We start from the raw sequence: 24,288 nt of genomic DNA, 5'->3' as shown, positions 1-24,288 counted from the left end.
TGATGGACAGTCCACATCAAAGGTCAGCACTAATGATGACTAGCCTATATCCAAGCAGGTTCCGCAGGATGGACAACCCACATCAAAGGTGGGGCTTACATGATAGATGCTACACATCAAATCTAGGCTCCTTATGATGGTTGGTGGATATTGAAGGTAGGCCCCACATGATGGACAATAACATTGATGGTGGGCCCCACATGATGGATGACAAATATCAAAGATGGGCCCTGCATAATGAACAGTGCACATAAAAGGTTAGTCCCTAATGATGAATGGCCTACGTCCATGGTGGGCCCTGCATGATGGACAACCCACATCAAAGGTAGGGTTCGCACAATAAATGGTCCACATCATAGGTTGGCCATAAATGATAGATAATATATGTGAGGGGGACCAAACAAACTTGAGGGATAATTACTTATAATATTGGAAGCCAAACATGCTTTTTCTACTTTTTGCCTGATAAGTATATTGTTTACTAAACTTTCTTTATTTACTTAATAAGTATAAATGAATATAAGATACTTAAGTAACTTGGGATCCCAAATAACTTAAAAAGCATTCTTGGGTTTAATCCTTGACAGTGTTACCTTTGAAAAATGCTTTAAAAAAATAAAATAAAAATCTTAAGTAATTAGTTCTTTCTATGCTACCTCATCCATTTCTAATCTCAAGTGGCCAACTGATTGCAGAAGCCATCTTCCTTCTTCTACGATTTACAAGCTCTCCATTTATTCTGGTATTCTTCTATCGCTTTATCATGACTTACTAAGAATGGGATGTATTCCTTCGAATGCTAGATTTTTTTTTAATTTTTTTTTTATTACCATCAATTTTACAATTCATAGATTGAGTGACCAGCATTGTCTGACCAAAGTTGGATTTTTGAAACATAAACAAGCCTAGGCAGATTCCTTTTAATAGATGCATCAAGTTTATGATAGGACCTCTTTTCTTTGATTAATCTTGACCTTCCAATCTTGTATGCTATTGATCACAAGGTTCAATCATTTGATTGATGTGGTTCTTGCATAGCCGATGTTGTTTGATGTTTCATGTATCCCATATGTCCAAAGTCGTCAATGTATTAAATAGTGGTGATTTTGAGCCACAAAAGTTTTAAATCTAGGTAACATTTGCGTTTTCCCTTCATCCAAGCATGTTTGACCTTACCAACTAGCCAGATGGCTAATAAACCATAGCACTAAGAAGTTTTTAATGGTAGGTGTTCAATCACCATTTTTCCTATGGTGCTGTCCACCTGAGGTTTGGATCTACTACTTGGGCTGGACATCCTAAAATAAGCTAAAAACTGGATAGATGGCGTGGATGTATGTGTCTTAGGTAGGCTGTCCATCTGTTTTTCCAACTCATTTTAGGGCATTATCCCATAATTGAAGTATACCCAAAGCTAAGTGGACAACACCACAGTACTGTTGATATCTTCTTAGGGGCCACAAAAGTCTTGGATAAGTTGAAATTTGTAATTTCCCATCATCCATATCCGTGTGACCTTATAAACAAGTTAGATGACAAATAAACATCATGGTGGGGGTTAAAAAGGTTTCCATCATGGAATTTTTTTTTATCCCCAATGTTTCCTATGATGCGGTCCACTCCAACTTTGGATATGCTTCAATTTTGGGCTTATACTTTAAAATGAGCTCATAAAATGAATAGACAACATGACAAGACACATACATCACAATGGACCCCATAGATTGTATTAAGTTATTGAGTGTGAAATTTACATCCAAGCAATACATACTTTGGATATGCTTCAATTTTGGGCTTATACTTTAAAATGAGCTCATAAAATGAATAGACAACATGACAAGACACATATATCACAATGGACCCCATAGATTGTATTAAGTTATTGAGTGTGAAATTTACATCCATGCAATACATACATCAACTTGGGTCCATTCGCTCATGACTTGATGAAATGGGGCGCTCTCCTTTAAGAAGTGCTTTAAATGTCTTATTATTTATTTATTTATTTTTGTAAGAAGTGCTTTATATTCTCTCTATAGTAAAAAGTCTTTTCCATTTGTTTCTTTTTTCTACTGAAAAGTTAAACTTGCTTTATACACTGCCTAGGCCATTTCTTATAGGAGCGAATTACCAATATATCAGAATCAAACTACAACTATTCCGAATCCACGGAACTTCTCTGGACTCCTCACAGAGACTTCTCGAATCCACAAGGAAAGAAAGCAGGAAATAGAAATAAATTCTAATAAATTCAAAATTGATTAATAAATGAATAAAAACGAGTTCACAACCCTTTAAATAGGGGTACCAAGCAATGGGAAAGAAATCAGAATCAAACTACAACTAAAACTCCTAGAATCCGCGACTTACTATAAATAGTAAACTTACTATTTATAGACGATCGTGATATCTACTAGTGCGCAAGGTTTATGGCCAAAAATAGTAAGTGTCCTATTTGGCTTCACCAAACCGTTCTCCTAATTATTTTAAGCTCTTTTCACGTTGGGCGCAACTCCTGAAGCTCGACGGATGAAGAGTTATAATCAAACTAAAACTTACTATTTATAGTAAAAATGAAATTAAAACAGGGAAACGACTGTCGATCCAGTTTTTTCACAATTTCGGGCTGCATAACCTGGCATAGTAAGGTTGGTTGGCTAAAGTAGCTCGTTCTACCCCAAAATCATATATTTTACGTCAGATAACTCATTCCGGATTGCAAGATATGCCCAATTTAAGGTCCGATGGTCTGGATCACTTCTGTCGTCGACCGAGCCTTTTCTGATCCATCTTGGCCATGTAACTGTCCGCGACCCGCTCTACATCAATCTCCTCCACTTCAAAAAAACTCGTCCTCGAGTTCTCGTCATGCTCTGGTTCATGATACTTGCTCAGGTCTGCGACATTGAAAGTCCGTGAGATTGCCATGTCATCTGGAAGATCAACAACATAAGCGTTGTTATTGATCTTTCGGATGATTGGTACCGGTCCAATCTTTTTATTCTTCAACTTGTTGTACGTTCTGGTTGAAAATCTTTCTTTGCGCAGATGGACCATTACTTGGTCGCCCACCTCGAACACCTTTTGTCACCGATGCTTATTCGCTTGCTCTTTTTACTTTTCATTCGAGACATGTAGCTTGGTTTGTACCTCCGCATGAATGCCCATGATCTTATCTGTCATATGTTTTGCTGCAATGCTCATGCCTGGGAGCTTGGGTAGAGGGACCAAGTCTAGTGTATGGCGAGGTACTCGTCCGTAAATAACTTGGAACGAGAATTTTCCTGTCGAGCGGTTCACCATATTGTTGAATGCAAACTCCGCTTGAGACAAAGCCAAATCCCACTACTTCGGTTTTTCTCCTGAAATACATCGAAGGAGGTTTCCCAACGTGTGATTCACAACCTCAGTTTGACCGTCAGTCTATGGGTGATAGGCGCTGCTGAACTGAGTGTATCGAATCGAGTTCACAAAGTCTGCCAAAAGTGGCTTATGAACTTCGTGTCACGGTTAAAAGTAATAGTCTTGGGAAACCCGTGTAGCTGCCACAATTTCTCTGAAGAATAAATTCACCACGTGTGTTGCATCGAGAGTCTTCTTGTATGGAATAAAGTGCGCCATCTTGGAGAAACGATCTACTACTACGAACATCGAATCCATGCCATGTTGCGTTCTAGGGAGACTAAGCACGAAGTCCATAGATAAATCCTCCTAAGGGTCGTCACGCACGTGTAATGGGGTGTAGAGGCCCGTATTATGAGATTGCCCCTTGGAGGTCTGACAAATATAATAACGTTGGACTGCCTTTCCCACATCACATATCAATTGCGGCCAGTAATACTGTTCTTCCACAAAAGCTCACGTCTTGTCTCACCCAAGGTGTCCACTGAGGCTACCTCCATGTAGCTTTTGGATTATCTGTTCTCTTAGCGAACTGTTCGGGATGCAAGTCGATTTCTATTGAAAAGGAACTCGTCTTGCATATATAAGTCACCGGGGTGACCTTCTTGGCATCTAACTCATGCGTCCTTGAAGTCGTCGTCATTGGCATATATGTCTTTGAGACGCTCGAACCCGACAACCTCATTGCTCATAGTGACTAACAAAGTTGCACGGTGACTCAGCGCATCAGCTACTTTATTCTGTTGCCCTGACTTATGTTTTAGTACGAACATGAATTCCTACAAAAACGAGATCCATCTAGCATGCACGCGGTTAATGTTAGCTTAACTATTAATGAATTTGAGAGCTTGATGGTCCGTGTAAAGTATGAATTCCCTTTGAATCAAATAATATCGCTAGTGTTGCAGTGCCTGGACCACCGCGTATAACTCGATCTCATATGTAGACCACTTCTTGCATGCATCGCTAAGTTTCTCATTATAGAAGGCTAACAGCCTACCTTCTTGAGACAAAACTCCCCCAATTCCGACATATGAGGCATCACATTCGACTTCAAACAGTTTGTCGAAGTTGGAAAGTACAAGAATCGAGGTCATGGATAATCTGCGCTTGATTTTAGTAAAGCTCCTATCGGCTTCGTCAGTCCACTGAAACTATCCTTTCTTCATGCAATCTGTGATTGGTGACACAATGGTACTAAAATTTTTCACAAACCGACGATAGAATGTCGGCAGTCCATGAAAACTTCGTACTTCGTGAATATTTGTGGGAACCGGCCATTCTCTGATTGCCTTCACCTTTTCCTCATCCACTCGAATGCCTGTGGATGTTATGACAAAACCCAGAAACAATAGGCTATTAGTCATGAAACTGCACTTTTTAAAATTGAGATACAGTTTATTTTTAGTGAGCACTTGAAGGACCTTCTTAAGGTGTTCCATATGGGTGGTTTCGTCTTTATTGTATATCAAAATATCATCGAAATAAACCACAACGAACTGCCTAATGAAAGGTTTCAGAACTTGGTTTATCAATCTCATAAATGTGCTAGGCGCATTCGAAAGATCGAATGACATGACCATCCATTCGTACAATCCTTCCTTGGTCTTAAAGGCCGTTTTTCACTCATCACCCGACCGTATTTGAATTTGATGGAAGCCGCTCCTTAGGTCCAATTTAGAGAATATTTTTGCACCTTCTAGCATATCCAACATATCGTCCAACCGTGGTATAGGAAACCTGTATTTTATGGTGATTTTATTGATGGCCCGCCTGTTGACACACATGCGCAACTCTTATCTTTCTTTGGAGTTAATAGAGCCGGTACGACACGTGGGCTTATGCTTTCTCAAATAAGACCCTCACGGATCAACTCCTCTACTTGTCCCTGTAGAATCTCGTACTCATTAGATAATGAAGACGATTAGGTAAACTGGACCTAGGGACAAAGTCGATATGGTGTTAGATATCTCGCATGAGGGGTAACCTATCGGGAAGGTTATCGGGCCAAATTTCTTTGAATTCATGTGGCAGAGGCCTTAGTCTTTCAGGGATGATGGTAGGCTCGAGTTCCTCTTTTACAGTTAATGCATAAGTCTGTCCTATTTCTTTAGATTCTTCTACGAAGTCCCGTATGGTTAAGAGAAAACAACCCTCCACTTTAAAAGTTTCAAGTGGTCCATCTGGATCCATAGGGGCCAATATGGTCCTCCGGCCATCCTCGACGAAGATATATATGTGAGTGACGTCACGGTCAGATTGTCAGGGCCGACCGAGTAGTATGTGACATGCTTCCATGTCAACCACATCGCATACTACTTCATCCTTATAATGTTTGCCAATTGAAAAGGATATGGTACACCGTTCAGTTACCTTTGTTTCGCTGACCTTCTTGATCCAACCGATTGTATATGGAGATGGATGATGCTCCATTTTTAATTACAAATTTTTCACCATGACCTTGGAGACGATGTTCTCGCTACTCCCGCTATCAATGATCATCTCACAAACTTTTTGATTCACCGTACACCTAGTGCGGAAGATGTTATGCCACTATGGATGCACTTCTTTTCTTGGCGCATATAATAGTCGCCTCACGATGAGCGACTCGTCGTAATCTTGCTGAATTCAACCCGAATCATCTGCTTCGTCCTCGATGGTATGCTCCTGTTCTTCAATATCTGGATCTTCATAAGCGTTATCAGTTCTACTATCATTGATGGCGAGGTTTACCACTTTCCGCTGGGGACAAGTATTTGATAGGTGGCTCGGTTAACCACAACGATAGCAGTTGTCGGGCCTTGGCCGAGCATAGGGGTTCGGAATTCTATTTGGACCAGCAGCAGTCGATATGCCCCTTTAGGGTCTAGCTTGCCCACTTCCCTGATCCCGGTTCTCAGACGTACGAGGTTGAGTACGTGCTCTTACGGGCTCCTTCCCCTTGGGTTGTGCAGTTCCCCGGAGCAGACCTGTTACAGGGATCCTTATAGCAGGATAGGTTCGTGTGTTAGGACGTTCAAGTTGCGTTTCTGCCCGAGTAGTCAACTTGATCGCATAATTCATCGTCCAGAAGGACTGCATCTGGACCCGATCCTGGATAGCTATACGCAATCCACCGTTGAATCAGTCGACTTGCTGCGATTCAGTCTCGACCAAATCGTTATGCGCTGCCAGACGGTAAAATTCTTCTGCGTATTCTCTCACCGACCGACTACCCCGTCGACAATTTTGGTATTATTGGAATAATACCTGATCGTAATCGCTAAGGAGGAATCGGGCACGTAGTAGCTGCTTCATCTACTACCAGGTGCAGATTGGTGCTTTGATCTGCCTGGTTCGCGCGAGTTGCAGTTGTTCCTACCAAGCTGAAGCTCCTCCTTTCAACTTGTAGGCCACAAGTTTGACCTTCTTGCTTCAGGGATGTCCATATAGTCGAAAAATCACTCAACTTCAGAAAGCCAATCGAGGAAATTCTCAATGTGTAGTTGGCCATTGAAACTAGGAATATCAACCCGCATTTTGAATTCTCGATCCGTTCGATCTCTACTCGATCGCCGCCATGTTTGGGGTGTTGGAAGATTATGTCGTTGATTTCCTCCTCACTGGAGCCCCCTTCCTCAGGAATGACCCTTGGATGCACTGTCGGTATTATCTTGTGATCAGGGCGATTACGAGTTTCAGTAATTGGCGATGGAGGATTACCACCAGGAACACGGAGTTGCTTTAGGTTTTCTGCCAAGAGATTCGCTATGCAATCGATGGAAGCCTGCAGCCCTTACATGGCTTGCCGATTCTCTCGTTGCGCTACTTCGAAAGTTGCCGCCGTTAAAGGTAAATTCCCTGGAGCACCGCCCATGGGATTGCTGCCCAACCCGTCGTTAGAAGCCATCGATCTAAGGAGAAACCTCGCTTTGATACCAAACTGACGTAGGGAAGGATGTGAGGTCGAGCACCGTCTTCCCCAAGAGGATAACTATTCCGAATCTACGGAACTTCTCTGGACTCCTCACAGAAACTTCTCGAATCCACGAGGAAAGAAAGCAGGAAATAGAAATAAATTCTAATAAATTTGAAATTGATTAATGAATGAATAAAAATGAGTTCACAACCTTTTAAATAGGGGTACCAAGCAATGGGAAAGAAATCAGAATCAAACTACAACTAAAACTCCTATAATCCGCGACTTACTAGTTTACTATTTATAGACGGTCGTGATGTCTACTAGTGCGCGAGGTTTTTAGCAAAAAATAGTAAGTGTCCTATTTAGCTTCACCAAACTGTTCTCCTAATTATTCTAAGCTCTTTTCACGTTGGACGCAACTCCTAAAGCCCGGCGGATGAAAAGTTATAATCAAACTAAAACTTACTATTTATAGTAAAAACGAAATTAAAATAGGGAAACGACCGTCGATCCAGGGTGTTTTCGCAATTCTGGGCTATGCAACCCTGCATAGTAGGGTTGGTTGGCTAAAGTAGCTCATTCTACCCCAAAATCATATATTTTATGTCAGATAACTCATTCCAAATTGCAAGATACGTCCGATTTAAGGTCCGATGGTCTGGATCACTTTTGTCGTCGACCAGGCCTTTTCTGATCCATCTTGGCCATGTAACTGTCCGCGACCCACTCTACATCAGGTCCATAAGATATTCATGACAAATTCACTCCACCCATCTATTTTGAAAGACCACAGTAGGGCAAAATTTTAAAAATCAAGCAGATCTAAAACTTAGGTGGGCCATATTACACAAAACAGTGAGGATTGAATGCCGGGCAGTACCAGAAGTTTTTTTATTATTAGGATAATATGTATTCCTACTATTTATCTGAGTGTTGATAATTACGGCTATCAATGGCCTGAGTTAGGACCAGACTGAGCTCTATCCAAGCCCGACTTGCAACTCTGAACCTAAGCCCAAATCCAGCCTGGGCCCGTGACCAGCTGAAAATAGTCTAGCCTGAGTCCGACGCTGTCAATGGGCTGAGTTAGGACCAGGCTGAGCTCTATCCAAGCCCAACCTGCTACTCTAAACCTAAGCCCAAATCCAGCCCGGGCCCATGAACAGCTGAAAATAGTCCAGCCTGACTCCGACCCGAGACATTTACACAAAGCCTGACATGATTTGCCCGAGCTTGAGCCTTGAATATCTCAGTGGATAAATGATATTTTGGTGTGTCTCATGTGTGAGAGAGAGGGGGAGAGTGAAAGAAAAGGGGCAAATAAGGTTTAGAAAAGAGCTATTGGGCCAGGCCGGGTTCATGAGCTCGGGAGTACTAAGTTCGAGTCTGGTCCGATTTTATAATCAGGGTTCTAATTTTAGCCTGAGCCCGACCTTTGGGCCTGATACACTACCCCAAACCCAGCCCAATCGGGCCAAGCCCGAAGGACCATTTGGACTACCTGGCCCATTGACAGTCCTATCTATAATTCTAAGAACGGTTTCGATGACATATAATCATCATGATCAGCTGCAGGAAGGTTTCAATGGTGGATGTTATTGTTCTCACTGTTTTGTTGGTCTGGCCTACCTTACTCTTGGATCTGCCTGATTTTTAGAAGCCTGAGCTATTGTTGTTTGGAAAGGGCATACATCATGTCATCTTTTCACACACACACACACACACACACACATATATATATATATATATATATATATATATATATATATATATATATATGGGAAAAGGTACTATGCGCTCGACCTCATGAGTCCGTCCCATGAGGTCGAGCCGTGTGGGCCCCATCGTGATGTGTTTCAAACATCTACCCCATCAGTCAGATGCACCATTCCATCATGGGCCGAGGTCTCAAAAATCAAGTCAATCCGTGACTTATGTGGGCCACACCACATACAGAAGTGGGGAGGGGCCGTGCACCATTAAAACATTCATAATCATTTTTGGGCCCACCGAGATGTGGTTTGCAAATCCGGCCCATCCATTATGTGTGTCCCACTTGGATGAGGGTTCAGACCAAGTTTCAGCAGCATTCAAAACTCAGATGGGCCCCACCAAGTGCTTTTATATGTTTTAACGGTGTCTTCACATGATTTTAGATGGTATGGCCTACTTGAGTTCCGTATATGGCTGATTTTTGGAATATCCCATAATTTAGAGGGGACCGATCAAATGCACGGTGTTGATGGTCGACACGCATCACTGTGGGGCCCACACAGCTCGACCTCACGGGAGCTTATCGTGAGGTCGAGCGCATAGTACCTTTTCCCTATATCTATGGACCCCACACAGCCTTGGCCCCAGTCACAGGCAATCCGCTCCCATTTCTGATGGGAGTGGAGTAGCCGTGTGACTTGCCTTAAGATGGTGCCACCCTTACTGTGGGCCCACCTTGTTGTATGTATTTTATATCCATGCGGTCCATTTAGTTTTGCCTGATCATTTGAGGTTATGTGCCAAAAAATGAAACTAATTAAAATCTCATGCCATGAGAAACAGTGGTGATTGAGTGTGCTACCGTTTAAAACTTCTTAAGGCCTACCGTCTTGTTTCTGTAACGTTTATTTGCCAGCCAACCTGTTGACACGGTTAAAAAAATATGTATGAAGGGGAAAAGCTAAGTATCTACTTGATCTAAAACTTTTGTGGCCCATAAGAAGTATTTAATGGTCAATCACCACTGTTTCCTACAGCATGGTCCTAAGATTTGAATCTGTTTCATTTTTGGGCTAATACCCTAAAATAATATGGAAAAATAAAATAAAATGGATGAACGGCATGGATAGAAAATATATACATCAAGGTGGGCCCATGATAAAGGCTGGACCGCCGTGGGTGAGGTCGATCGAGCCACTCCCATTTCTAATGTCTCCGGAAGACTTTAGAAGCCATCTTCCTTCTTCTCTTACCCTTGGTTCTGGAACGCTGCTGCCGGGCCTAGATTGCATGATGACCGTGCCACAACTAACCTCCCTGCTGGTCAGTTCGATATGGGCCCACCAAAATGTATATTTTCTATTCACACTGTACATCTATTTTTCCATAATAATTTAATGTATGAATTTAAAATTGAGGCAGATCCATATCTCACGTAGACCACAACATAGAAAAATAATGATGAATTATAATACCTACTATTAAAAACTTCGTATGGCCCGCTGTAATGTTTAGTTTTCATCTAACTTGTTGAGTAGATCAAACAGACCTAGATAAAAGGAAACTACAATATTAGCTTGATCCAACAATGTTGTGGCCTATAAGAAGTTTTTAATAGTGGTGTTCAATTACCACTGTTTACTGTGGTGTGATTTTCCTGAGATTGGGGTCTCTGATCAACGGTGTGGATATGCACACATATATCAAGGTGGGCCCTGTAGTCATGGCCCGGCTCCACCGACTCACCTAGTCCCGTTCTTGCTTATATGCGGATTTGGTACTGTAGCGCAGCTCCCTCCAGCGTGGCGGAGACAGTAGTCGGCTGTGCACTCTCCCAACACAGTGCGGCCCTGACTGTGGGCCTGCCTTGATGTGCTCATTTTGGATCTATGCCGTCCATCTATTTTTTTAACTAATTTTAATGAGTGAACCCAAAAATGAACCAGGCATACATCTCATGTGAACCACATCATAAGAAACAATAGTGATTGACCATTAAAAACTTCTCACCAGGAAAGAAGCTTTTAATGTTAAATGTGAATTGAGGGATAAAATAAATATCAGCTTTATTGAAAACTTTTGTAACCCGTGAGAAGCTTTTAATGTTAAATCACCACCGTTTTCTATGGTATGGTTCACCTGAAATTTGGATTTTGTTTTATTTTTGGGCTCATGCCCTAAATTGATATGTCAAAATGGATGGACGATGAGGATATAGAATGCGTGCATCAAGGTGGGCTGCACAGTAACGGCCACACCATCTTAGGTGAGGCAGCTACACCTAATCTACTCCCACCGGGACCTAGCTAGACCGCCCTGCCAGGGGCTGACCATGATGTATGTGTTTTATCAACGCTGCCCACCCATCTTGACCGATCACTTTGGGGGCATGAGCCCAAAAAGTATACATATCAAAGGGTCAGGTGGACTACACTATAAGAAGACATGGTTACATTGACAGTGACTGTTGAAATCATTTTAGGGCCTACCATGTTTGCATAATTCAATCAAACATGAAGCCACACACGTGTGCGATTATGATAATAAGGGCATATGCCAGAGTCCTACTCGACTAGAATTTGATGTAACAGTAGTATCTTTGTACTAAGATAAACCGTTTAAGACTGAATTTAAGGATCCGGCTGCCCGCTCAACCACCAATAGTAATAGTGATCAAGCAATTTATAAAATGGGAGGGGGTTAGTCATTTTGAATGGATTCATTTTGCCTTGTGTCTAAAGATCTTGTTCTTTCAATTGTAATTGCTGCTAATGTAGTTGTCAATAAAAATAAGATCATTAGGTTTGAAGTAAAAAAGACTAAAAATAGTGCCAATTTTATTTATCAATAATTGATAGGGAAATAAATAAACTAGAGAAAATAAATAAAATGGGAGATAAATACTTAAACCACTTGTGTGGATAAACAATCAAGACAAATAGTTAGTATGATGTGATAAGAGTGTTTGATCTTCTAAGTACCAACTCGATTGATTAGTATCTGATAACGTAATGCTACGAATATTTATATTATACTAGGCATACTACAACGATAGCACTAGCCAATAGAGATCTAAGTTAACCTAAACTTCAGACATTCTTCAACGTTACTAGCCAATAAAGATCAAAGCTAACTTAAACTTCAGATATTCTGTAGCACAGTTGGACAGAAGTAAAGAGACAAAAACTAAGCTAAGATAAAGACAATATAAGAAATAAAAGCAGTACTGTTGCAATATTGTGTAGACTTATTGGCGTGAGCCTAGAGCTCTTCATCATGTGCTCCTTTTATAACTTGGGAGGCGACGAAACCCTAACATAAGGAAAGCTACTTTACCCAACCAACCCAGCTACATCGGGTTGCCCCCGCTAGATTTGATATGTTCCTTCAAATTGACGGTCAAAAGTCATTTTTTATTCTCATTTTTACTATAAATAGTAAGTTTTAATTCGATCATAATTTTTGATCCTTTGAGTTTTAGGAGTGGTGCCCAACATGAAAAGGGCTTAGAAAAATTAGGAGAATAACATAGTTAGGACGAATTGAATACTTACTATTTTTGGCCGAAAATCATGAAATCTAAAAGGAATCATGATTGCGTATAAATAATAAGTTTACTATTTATAGTAAGTCACATTTTTAAGGAGTTTGATTCTAAAACTTCTAGGTTTGAGTTCACTATTTAAAGGATTGTAATTTCGTTTTTTGTTTGATCATCAATCAATTTATTTTAAATTATTAGAAATTATTTCTATTTTCTTTCCTCATGGATTTGAAGAATATCGGCAATCAACATCATCACGTCCTTCCCTACATCAAAACTCTGCCCTTTATATCTTGTTGTGACTATTTCAATCGGATGTGGACTGGGTGTTACCCCTGCTTGTCCTGAGCTTGGCATAGGCTAGGGCTCCGAGGGGCCCACTATGATGTATGGGTTTATACACACAGTTCATCCGTTTGGCCATATCATTTTGAGGTATAAGCCAAAAAATGAGCAAAAGGTGGACCACACCATAGGAAGCAACAGTGATAATGAAGCCCACTGTTCAAACCTTCCTAGGGCCCACCGTGATGTTAATTTGCCATCCAATGTATTTATAAAGTCACATAGGATTGAATGCCCATGTACCCAATCCGTGTCATTTCTAATCTCCGATCAGTATCGTATGACTCTATTAACTCCGATCCGCTTCTTTCGGAGGCTAATTGCAATTGGACCTTTTCAGATTCACGTTTATTAGTCAGTGACCCTTCCAGATACACGTCTATTAGTCAATGCTATGTGGGCTCCACCAGATCCAACATAATGTTTATTTGCCATCCAATATGAGCTTGATATGATTCCAAAAATGAGGCAGAACCAAATCTCAAGTGGACCACACTTAAGGAAAATAGTAGTGATTGAATACCCACCATTAAAAGCTTCTTATGATCCAACATAATGTTTATTTGCCATCCAATATGAGCTTGATCCAAAACTTTTATGGCTCTCAAGAGTGGGCATTCAATCACTACTGTTTCTGCTGTGTAGTCAAGTTGAGATCGGGATCTACCTCACTTTTGGGCTCATGCACTAAAATGGATGGACAACATGGATAAAACACATACATCATGTTGGGACCCATAGCACTTAGGAGCAGTAACCGTAGGTACTACCCTCGCTTGTCCTAACATATGAGCGGACAAGGGCTTTATGGGTTTATTATGAGATATGGATTTTATCCGCACCATTCATCCATTTTGCAATATCATTTTAGAGTAAAAAGTCTAATAATGAAGCAATTCCAATGCTCAAGTGAACCGCCCAATGAGGATTAAACCCTTCCCATTGAAAACTTCTTATGTGCTTTAGAAGTTTTGGGTCAAGTTGATATTTGTGTTTTCCCTTCATCTAGGTCTACTCGGCCTTATAATCAGGTTGGATGGAAATTGCATCACGGTGGGCCTTAAGAATGTTAGACAGCTCACATACATTGTATAACTAGTATACCTTGTATAGTTTATTTCCATAGGTAGAGGATTCTAAGTTTATTGTTTTCCTTGTATAGATGGTTGTAATCTCTATATATTCAACCTCATTGGGTTGTCTCAAATACAGAAAACCTTTTTGGCTTCACAGTTTACATGGTATCAGAGTCCTATTGATCCAAATCCGGCCACCCCATCGTCACCGGCACCACCACCTGTCAGATCCGACCATCCCTGCGTCCGGTCATCATCCCTGCTGCGTCAGACCACCATCCCTGCTGCGTCCGGTCCCATCCCTATTGCGTCCGGCCACCCCGTACTCCATTCTGTGTCGTCCGACCAGATCTGTTGAAGATCTGTTGAAAATCTGTTACTGTTGCTCCCATCCAGATCCACTATTGCTACTTGGCTTTACGTGAACGTAACAAACTATCTCCAAAATCGGTCAAATGTATGTACTTGGGATTTGGGGAAACTCAGAAGGGTTTTTGATGTTATGATCCGGTTTCTTGTCGTGTTCGGGTTTCACGACATGTTGTTTTTCTTGAACACATTGCCTTTCATTCATCTCTTCCTCCTCCGCACATTCCAAACTCTCCTGGTCTAACCGCCTTTCCAGAAATTTCATTTCCCTCAAGTACTCTCCCTCGTCCATTGCAAGTTTACTCACATCGACCACGTATAGATCCACCACCTATTACTGAACCAGAACCTACTGTACCCGTTGCAGATCCCGAACCTACCTCGATACGTCATTCCGCTTGTGAACATCGATCGCCTGATCGCTTGATATGCTCTATGTCTGTCATGAATGCTACTCTGGATACTGTTTCTATTCCTACTTCATACTCTCAGGTAGCTACTCATGATTGTTGGAAGAAGGCTATGATAGAAGAACTTGCGGCATTGGATGATAATCATGCGTGGGACATTGTCACTCGACCTGCTGACCAACAACTAATTGGTAGCAAATGGATTTATTCTGTCAAGCTCAAGTCTGATGGATCATTGGATCGATATAAGGCTTGACTTGTCACTCAGGGATATAAACAGGAATACGGAATTGGTTATGATGAGACTTTCGCTCCCGTGGCCAAGATGAAAACTGTTCGTACTCTTCTGGCTATATCTTTTGTTTGCTCATGGTCACTCGCTCAGATAGATGTGAAAAATGTCACTCGCTCAGATGGATGTGAAAAATGTCTTTCTACATGGAGACCTCCAAGAAACCGTATATTTGAAACCTCCTCCTGGCTTTTTAATCCCTGACGATAAGGTATGTCACCTAAATAAAGCCCTGTATGGCCTCAAATAGGCACCTCAGGCATGGTTCTAACAATTTCACGATGTTGTTACGGGTGTTGGCTTTACTCAAAGTGGTCATGACCCATCCTTATTTTTGCGCACCACTGCTCACGGAATTGTCATTGTTCTATACTATATTGACGACCTCCTCCTGACTGGTAGCGATGCTACTGGCATTTTGGCTTTAAAGGAAGTTCTGCAATTATCCTTCAAGATTAAAGACCTCGGCCATCTAACATACTTTCTTGGACTTGAATTTTCACGTTCCAACCGTGGGATTCTGGTCAGCCAGCGTAAATATGCTAAGGATCTTCTCACCTTGGCATCATTGATGGATCAGAAGACAGTTCAGACTCCCTTAGAACTTAACGTTCAATATGGTCGTGACGATGGTGACCTCCTTGTGCAGCCCAACTTATACCGCCGTTTAGTTAGGAGTCTGGTTTACTTAACTATGACTCGCCCGGATATTGCCCACGCTGTCCAAGTCGTCAGTCAGTTTGTTTCTACTCCTCGGACTCTTCATATGACTGCGGTGTTGCACATCCTACGGTACCTACATGGAACTCTAGATCGATTTCTAGTTGCGCTCTCACACAAAGATCTACCACTGGCTATTGTGTCTTTCTCGGCACTTCTCTCATCTCTTGGAAGTGTAAGAAGCAGGCCACTGTTTCCAAATCAAGCACAGAAGCCGAGTATTGGGCGATGTCCGCTGCGTGTAGTGAGCTCATCTGGTTACGTGGACTTCTTTCAGACTTGGGCATTCCTCTACAGAATCCTACTCCACTCCATGTCGATAATCTCAGTGCCATTCAAATTGCCTTTAACCCGGTTTTTCATGAACGGACGAAGCATATTGAAGTTGACTATTACTTTATCCGCGAGAAATTTCAATCTGGGCTCATTTCTCTTCCACATGTTACATCCCATGATCAGATTGCCGACATTCTCACCAAGTCCCTCACTTTTACACGTCACTCTTTTCTAGTTGGTGAACTATTACTTGTCGATGACCAGCATTAGTTTGAGGGGAGATGTTAAACAACTCACATACCTTATATAACTAGTATACCTTATATAGTTTATTTCCATAGGTAGAGGATTCTGAGTTTATTGTTTTCCTTATATAGATGATTGTAATCTTTATATATTCAACCTCATTGGGTTGTCTCAAATACAGAAAACCTTTTTGGCTTCATAGTTTACAAAGAAAACTTTAATGGTGGGTGTCATTATCGTCACGCCTTCATGTGGAGTGGTCCCCTTAGACTTAGATGTGCCTTAGTTTTGGAACTAAACCCTAAAATGATGAATCCGGATCCTCTGCTTGTTGCAAGAAGGAAAACACTGCTTGTTGTAATCTAATTGGACCACATCATCACACATTGCATTTAATGCAACAATACCGACAATGTTAGTGATGATATGTTCCAATCATGATGCAGGAAAGCAAGATTTTCCTACATGTGGAAAGCAGATGATCAGGAATGGCATGTCAAAATGAATGAACAATGTGGATGTTCGTTCCTAGTTAGGGACATGGATTGTACACACAATCCTCATTAAAAATGAGTTAGATTCAAGTGTTAAGTGGACCACATAGTGGAGATCAAACGCCTACCATTGGAAACATTTTGAAGGACATTGAAGTTTTGGATCAAATTGATATTTGTCTTTTCCCTTCATCCTGGTCTATGAGACCTTATGAACAGGTTGAATGAAGACTAACCATTGTGATGGTCCCTAGGATGGTTTCAAGGGTGGACATCATTATCACTGCTACTTCCTATGTTGTGGTCCACTAGAGCCTTGGATATGCCTTTTAATTTTTTGGGTTAGTATCCAGTAATGATATGGAAAAATGGATTGAAAGTGTAAATAAAACCAATATATCATCGTGGCCCACAGAGACTGGTCCTAAACTTTATTGGGCACATCGTGAGTATATGCCTAATTATCAACGCTATCCATCCAATTTACCAGCTCATTTTAAGGGAATCGAATTGGCTGGTTTACCAGGGACCAGCGACTTGGCTGATCCAAAGACGAGGGCTGACGCTCCTCAAGCTTTGAGCGGCAAAAACGGTTCAAAGGAGATCAAAGTTACATGGGCCTAGGTCCCACAATGATGTATTTATTATATCCAAACCATTCATCAATTTGGTGAGATTATTTTAGAGCATGAGCCTAAAAATGAGTCATATCCAAAGCTCAAGTGGACCACACCAGAAATAGCAGAGGGACAATGATTCTCACCATTAAAACATTCATAGGGCCCATAATAACCTTATTTCCAATCTGTTCATAAGGCTACAGAGACCTGGATGAAGAGGAAAAGCGAATATCATATGATCCAAAACTTCAGTGACTTAATAGTAGATGTTCAATCCCGTACTGGTTTTTGTGGTGTGGTTCACCTGATCTTTATATGTGTCTTATTTTTCGGCTCAAGCTTCCATATGGATAAACAGTTTGGATATAACACATACCTCACGATGGGACTCACAGAACTTGGTGATCTCAACACACCAGCCAGGTAGGTGGTGTGTTGTACACTAGCCAATCTGCTTCCATTTTAAGGTAGATCCCACAGGGAGATGAATTGCGAGAAGAAAAAAAAATCAAATGCAAAACAAACTAAGTAATAAAAATTAATCTGATGATTTGATTTTAGAATTTTTAAATGGATGTAATTCAACTGAATAAAAAACACCCGAGCTTCAAAGTTCCACACATAGGTTAATGTTCCAAAATCATGATGACTTAGATAACACAACTAGGATCTGAGCACTATGGTCAGCCTAATCAGAAAATAAAACACTTTAAATATTTTAATAAATGATATAAAAGATTAGAAAATAATGGATTTGCACCATTGACATATATTCTCAAGCGCCGGTGATTTTAAGTATTCAATATCTATAGGATAATGAATATCAAAGAAATATAACAGGTTGAGAACATCTCCTATCTAGGAAATCTGATTAATCTAGGGTAAGCCTATCCATCAATGTGGATCTCATATGATGGAAACATATGGATCTTACAAGAGGATAAAAAACAAAACCTAAATAATAGATAACATGCATACACCATTATTTTCATCATTAAAACCATCAGTCATCATAACTTAAAGAATTATTAAACCCATGTGTTTCCCTTTTAGCTTCGGTTAAAGGGAACTTAGAAAAACATAATTAAATTGCAGAAATAAAAAGCAACAAGAAAGAAAGAAGAAAAAAATACAAATAGAAAGGATCTAAAAAAAAAAAAAACAACTTATAAAGCTTTAATAAATCTAAAAACTCTTTAAAAAACTCCAAATATTGCTCTTGAATGCTTTGAATGATGTTTAAGAATGCCCTAGGAGGCCCTATTTATAAGTAGGGAACTCCAATTTTCGTACAAAGTTAAAAACCCTAGAAAACGCCTCAAATATACGTATTTTTTCAAAATAGACTTCTTGCTGCATAGTTCATTTAAAACAGACTTCCTGCTGCGTAGTTTTCCAAAATAAACTTTACAACCTCAGAATACACTTTTTCAGGACGATTTCAGGATCTTCACTTCAAATCTTCAATTCTCTTCATTTCACACTTAGTTTTCTTGGATCTTTAACATGTGAATTCTTCAATCTTGGTCTCCTAAGATCCATCCCTTGCTTTGGTGATTTTTTAGCATCAAATTCTTATTTTTTAGCACCCTTTTTCAATCCAAGCTCTTAAATTCACCTTGCAACACATACATGAGTAAAATAGAATATTAAGATGATTTATGTTCATAAAACCAAGATATAAATGGAAAAAATTATGCAATATTTGAGTCTCAACACATCTCTCAACCAGCATTTTGCTAGTCCCGAGTAAAATGAGTGAAGAAAAATAAAAATAAAAATAAAAATTAATTTTAAAAATAAAATTAAAATGAAAAAATTCTAGCTACACCATTTTCATAAGTAATCTCGATTGCATTTAGCATATGCAACAAGCCTTTAAACCCCTAGGTTTCCCCCAGTGGACGAGTTATAGTCTCGTGAGGGTTTCCAGAAATGTTACCCACAAACATTGAAAATAAGAAAAATATTTCAACACTATAAAATTTATACAATTATGCCTCCATTCATTATATGGATTCCAAAACAAAACAATACTTAACCTAAGTCTGAAGTTAGTTAGAATCTTAATTTTCTAATCCATTACATCCTTGAGTTCAGAGACCTAATCAAAATTTAGAATAGTTGTAACCCAATATCCTTAGGTGCTTCGTGACACTAGTCTAACTTTGAGAAATATACATGTTCCCTATCCTAACTCCTTTCAATTATCCCAAGAATATAAAATCTCTAGTTATCTCATTTTTTTATGACATTTCTTTTTTTATCATCATATCCTCATTATTATAGACCACCCTTAGATGAAGATTCTCATCGGGTTTGCTTCATAACCTAAGGTATCGTACTTGTAATGGTAACAGTAATGGATACTTAGGTATCCTTACTCCAGATTACTGACACGATTGTTATGGTCATTGCATTCATGCTCCATAATAAAATTTTCTTTTTCCATCACTTTTTTTTCTTCAATATTATCTCTTTTAAGCATATATCAGTGGTACTAGTTCATTTAACCTTGTTTGAATCAAAATTTGTTATTCTAGTTCACATATCATATTCCTCACTTAGTTAGCTGGGGTGTATTGTGAAATCAGGACATCAAATTACAACTCATTTTAAACTAGTGATTAAATAATTGAACTTAAGTCTATAATTTTCAGTTATCAGAATTCTGATCATTATCGACCTAGACTAAGTATTAACTTTGCCTTTGAAATTCGCAAAATATCATGTTCACATTCTTGTTTATAAAAATATTATTTTGAAAATGTTGAAATTTTTTTTCCCATAAATCTAAAAAAAATAAACTTAAACCTAGTTGAAACCTAAAAATAATAAAAATAATAATAAAATAAACTAAAACAAAAAAAAAACTTCACATGGATGACTATCTACACTCCCCAACCTAAAATCTACATTGTCCCCAATGTAATGATAATGTAATACAGAGAACAATAAAAATAAAAGAAAGGGTGGATAGTACCTACCATGAAAAACTCACCTGCTATGTGACACTAAAAAAATTGATTATGATACAAATCCTACAGAAATGCTCCGTCAAACTAGGAGCATCAATCTGAATGTTCTGGCTTATGAAGAGGGACGGACTCCTCTCCCAAATGAAAGTTTTCCACATAAGGCTTCAATCTCTGACCATTAACCTTGTACACATTGTTATTATGTGGATTCTCAATTTCAACAACCCCATGAGTATAAACATTCTTCACAATGAAGAGTCTTGTCCATCTTGATCTTAACTTTCCCGGAAAGAACTGGAGACGGGAATTATACAATAAGACCTTTTGCTGAGGTTCAAAATTATTCCTCAGGATATTTTTGTCATGAAAAGCTTTGGTTATCTCTTTGTAGATTTTAGAATTTTCATAGGAGTCTCTCTCAGCTCCTCTAATTCATTCAACTCTAATTTCCTTTGTCCACTTGCTTGATCCATATCAAAGTTTAATTTCTTTATTACCCAGTAGGCTCTATATTCCAATTCCACAGGCAAGTGGCAAGCCTTCTCATACACTAATCTATATGGAGACATTCCAATTGGGGTCTTATAAGAAGTCATATAAGCCCATAAAGCGTCGGATAGTCTGAGGGACTAATCCTTCCTATCTGGCCTTATAGCTTTCTCTAAAATGTGTTTGATTTCCCGATTAGAAATCTCAGCTTGCCCACTCGTTTGTGGGTGGTATGGGGTGCTCACTTTATGCTTGATGCCATATTTCTTCATCAAAGCCTCAAATGTCCTATTGCAAAAGTGAGACCCGCCATCACTAATGATGGCCTTTGGAGTTCCAAATCTAGCAAAAATATTTTCCTTGAGGAATCGTATGACCACTTTGTTGTCATTGGTCCTACTTGGAACTGCCTCAATCCACTTTGAAACATAGTCCACACCAACCAATATATAAAGAAAACTAAAAGAAGATGGAAATGGACCCATAAAATCAATACCCCAACAATAAAAAATCTTCAATGATAAAATTGGGGATAAAGGCATCATGTTACGCCGAGACACTCTTCCCAACCTTTGACATCTATCACAAGCAACACAGAAAGCATGAGTGTCTTTAAACATGGTGGGCCAGTAAAAACCACACTGTAGGATTTTTGCAGTGGTTTTCTTAGCAGAAAAATGGCCACCACATGCTTCCATATGACAAAAGGAAATAACACTCTGAACTTCATCCTCTGGGACACAACGTCTAAAAATTTGATCAGTCCCATATTTATATAAATACAGATCATCCCAAAAGAAGTTCCTAACCTCGGTTTCAAAACGCTTTCTATCTTGTGACTTCCAATGATATGGCATTTTTCCCGTTACAAGATAGTTTACTATATCCGCATACCAAGGCAATTTGGAGATCGCAAATAATTGTTCATCAGGGAAAGTGTCCTGGATATGTATCTCCTTAGTGGAATCATCTAACACCAATCTAGAAAGGTGATCGGCCACTACGTTTTCTACTCCTTTCTTATCTTTTATCTCTAAGTCAAATTCTTGGAGTAGGAGGATCCATCTCAAAAGTCTCGGCTTTGCATCCTTCTTAGATAACAAATATTTCAAAGCCGAGTGGTCCGTGAAAATGACCACTTTGGATCCCAGCAAGTAGGACCTAAACTTATCCAAAGCAAAAACTACTGCAAGTAACTCTTTTTCAGTTGTTGAGTAGTTCACTTGGGCCGAGTTTAGAGTTCTACTCGCATAGTGAATAACGTAGGGCCGTTTATCTTTCCTTTGGCCCAAAACAGCCCCTATGGCATAATCACTTGCATCGCACATTAGTTCAAAAGGAAGTGTCCAATCTGGTGGACGTATGATAAGTGCAGTGGTAAGAGATGATTTAATTTTATTAAAGGTACTTGCACACTCATCCGTCCACTTAAATGGAACATCCTTTTGAAAATGATTACTTAAGGGTCTAGTAATGGTACTAAAGTCCTTAATGAATCTTCTATAGAAACCAGCATGCCCTAGAAGTGATCTAATATCTCTAACAGTTCGGGGAATAGGTAGATTAGCAATAATGTTCAGTTTTGAGCAATCTACCTCGATTCCATTTTTGGAGATAACATGACCCAAAACAATTCCCTTTTGAACCATGAAATAACACATCTCCCAAATTAAGACAATGTGCTTCTCTTCACACCTAGATAAGATGAGATAAATTGTTGAGGCATTCCTCAAAACTATTCTCAAATACAGAGAAGTTGTTCATGAAAACCTCAAGAAACTTCCCAACCATATTTGAAAAAGTACTTAACATACACCATTAGAAAGTTGCTGGGGCATTACACAATCCAAATGGCATCCGTTTGAAAGCAAACGTGCCAAATGGATAAGTGAGCGTGGTTTTCTCTTGGTCTTCCAGGGCTATCTCTATTTGGTTATATCTGGAATATCCATCAAGAAAACTATAGAAAGAGTGACTTGCTACCCTATCCAAAACTTGATCAATAAATGGTAGAGGGAAATGGTTTTTCTTTATGACTTGGTTCAATTTTCTATAGTCAATGCAAATACGCCAACCAGTGGTGACATGTGTTGGTATGAGTTCATTATTAGAATTTTGCACAATAGTTATTCCAGATTTCTTTGGGACTACTTGAGTTGGACTCACCCAAACACTATCGGATATTGGGTAGATGATTCCCACATCCAATAATTTGATCACCTCATTTTTTACAACTTCCATCATGTTTGGATTGAGACGCCTTTGAGGTTGTCTAATTGGTTTGGCGTCATCATCGAGGTGGATCCGATGGGTGCATATGGAAGGGCTTATACCTTTGATGTCAGAAATGGTCCAGCCCAAGGCTCCTTTGTGGTCCCTTAGAACTTTCAACAATTTAATCTCTTGATCCTTCTCTAAAAATGAAGAGATCACCACAGGATAAGTTTTATTTTCACCTAAGTATACATACTTAAGCTCATTTGGTAGTGGTTTTAAATCAAGTATTGGATCATTGGTTGGTGATGGCAGAGGTCGCAAGTCCTCGATAGATAGGATTTGAGTGCGCGGTCTCCATTGGTACATACCAATGTCCTGGGTGGTAGTGCTCTCATTATCATCAGAAATTTCAGCAAGCACTTTTTCTAAATCAGAATTTTTCAAGTCTCCAATGACTTGAATCAATTCCTCAGTCAGACTAGGTTCTAATTCCTCTTCTTCTATCAAGCAGTCCATGAAATTCAACTCATGGATCTCATTATTATCAATGGGCTGCTTACATAGATTGAAAATATTTAGCTCTAGAGTCATGTTACCAAAAGACAAGTTCATCATTCCATTCCTGCAACTTCTGATTGCATTTGAAGTTGCTAAGAATGGGCAGCCTAAAATGATGGAAATTTAAGTGCTAGCATTTACATATGGTTCAGTGTCTAGTACAATAAAATCCATGAGGAAGTAGAATTTCTTCACTTGGACTAGCCCGTCCTCTAAAATTCCACTTGGTACCTTAATAGAGCGGTCAACGAGTTAGAGTGTAATCGTGGTTGGTTTAAGCTCGCCTAACCCCATTTGTTTGTAAACCGAATAAGGTACTAAGTTGACACTTGCACCCAAATCTAGCAAAGCATGCTCAATTTGAAAATTCCCAATAATACAAGGAATAGTGGGACTTCTCGGGTCTTTGTATTTGGGTACAACCCTTTGTTGAATGATAGCGCTCACTTTCTCAGTAAGGAAGGCCTTTTTGTGCACATTTAATTTTCTCTTTACAGTGCACAAGTCCTTGAGATATTTAGCATATGATGGAATTTGTCTAATGACATCAAGTAGAGGAATATTAACAGTAACCTTTTGGAGCACATCCAACACCTCTTGATATTTCATGGGGACAGTTGGATTCCGAAGTCTAGATG

General features: G+C 39.6%; 1 protein-coding gene across 4 annotated transcripts in view; it reads left to right on the top strand.

The window, feature by feature from the left end:
* LOC131236139 (disease resistance RPP13-like protein 4) overlaps positions 1–24,288 on the top strand; it is a 53,297-nt gene that overhangs the window by 11,030 nt on the left and 17,979 nt on the right. For 3 of the 4 annotated variants that reach the window (XM_058233282.1, XM_058233283.1, XM_058233281.1), the window contains exon 2: positions 696–742. The exons of the other annotated variant lie outside the window; for it this stretch is intronic. In XM_058233282.1, the coding sequence (XP_058089265.1) occupies positions 696–742 (47 nt within the window). The remainder of the gene's footprint in view (positions 1–695; positions 743–24,288) is intronic. 4 annotated transcript variants of the gene reach the window in all.

The sequence above is a fragment of the Magnolia sinica genome, unplaced genomic scaffold, assembly GCF_029962835.1.
Source record: "Magnolia sinica isolate HGM2019 unplaced genomic scaffold, MsV1 ctg240, whole genome shotgun sequence".
Classification (NCBI taxonomy): Eukaryota; Viridiplantae; Streptophyta; class Magnoliopsida; order Magnoliales; family Magnoliaceae; genus Magnolia; species Magnolia sinica.
The sequence above is the reverse complement of the archived record's forward strand: the minus strand, read 5'-3'. Positions and strand labels throughout refer to the sequence as shown.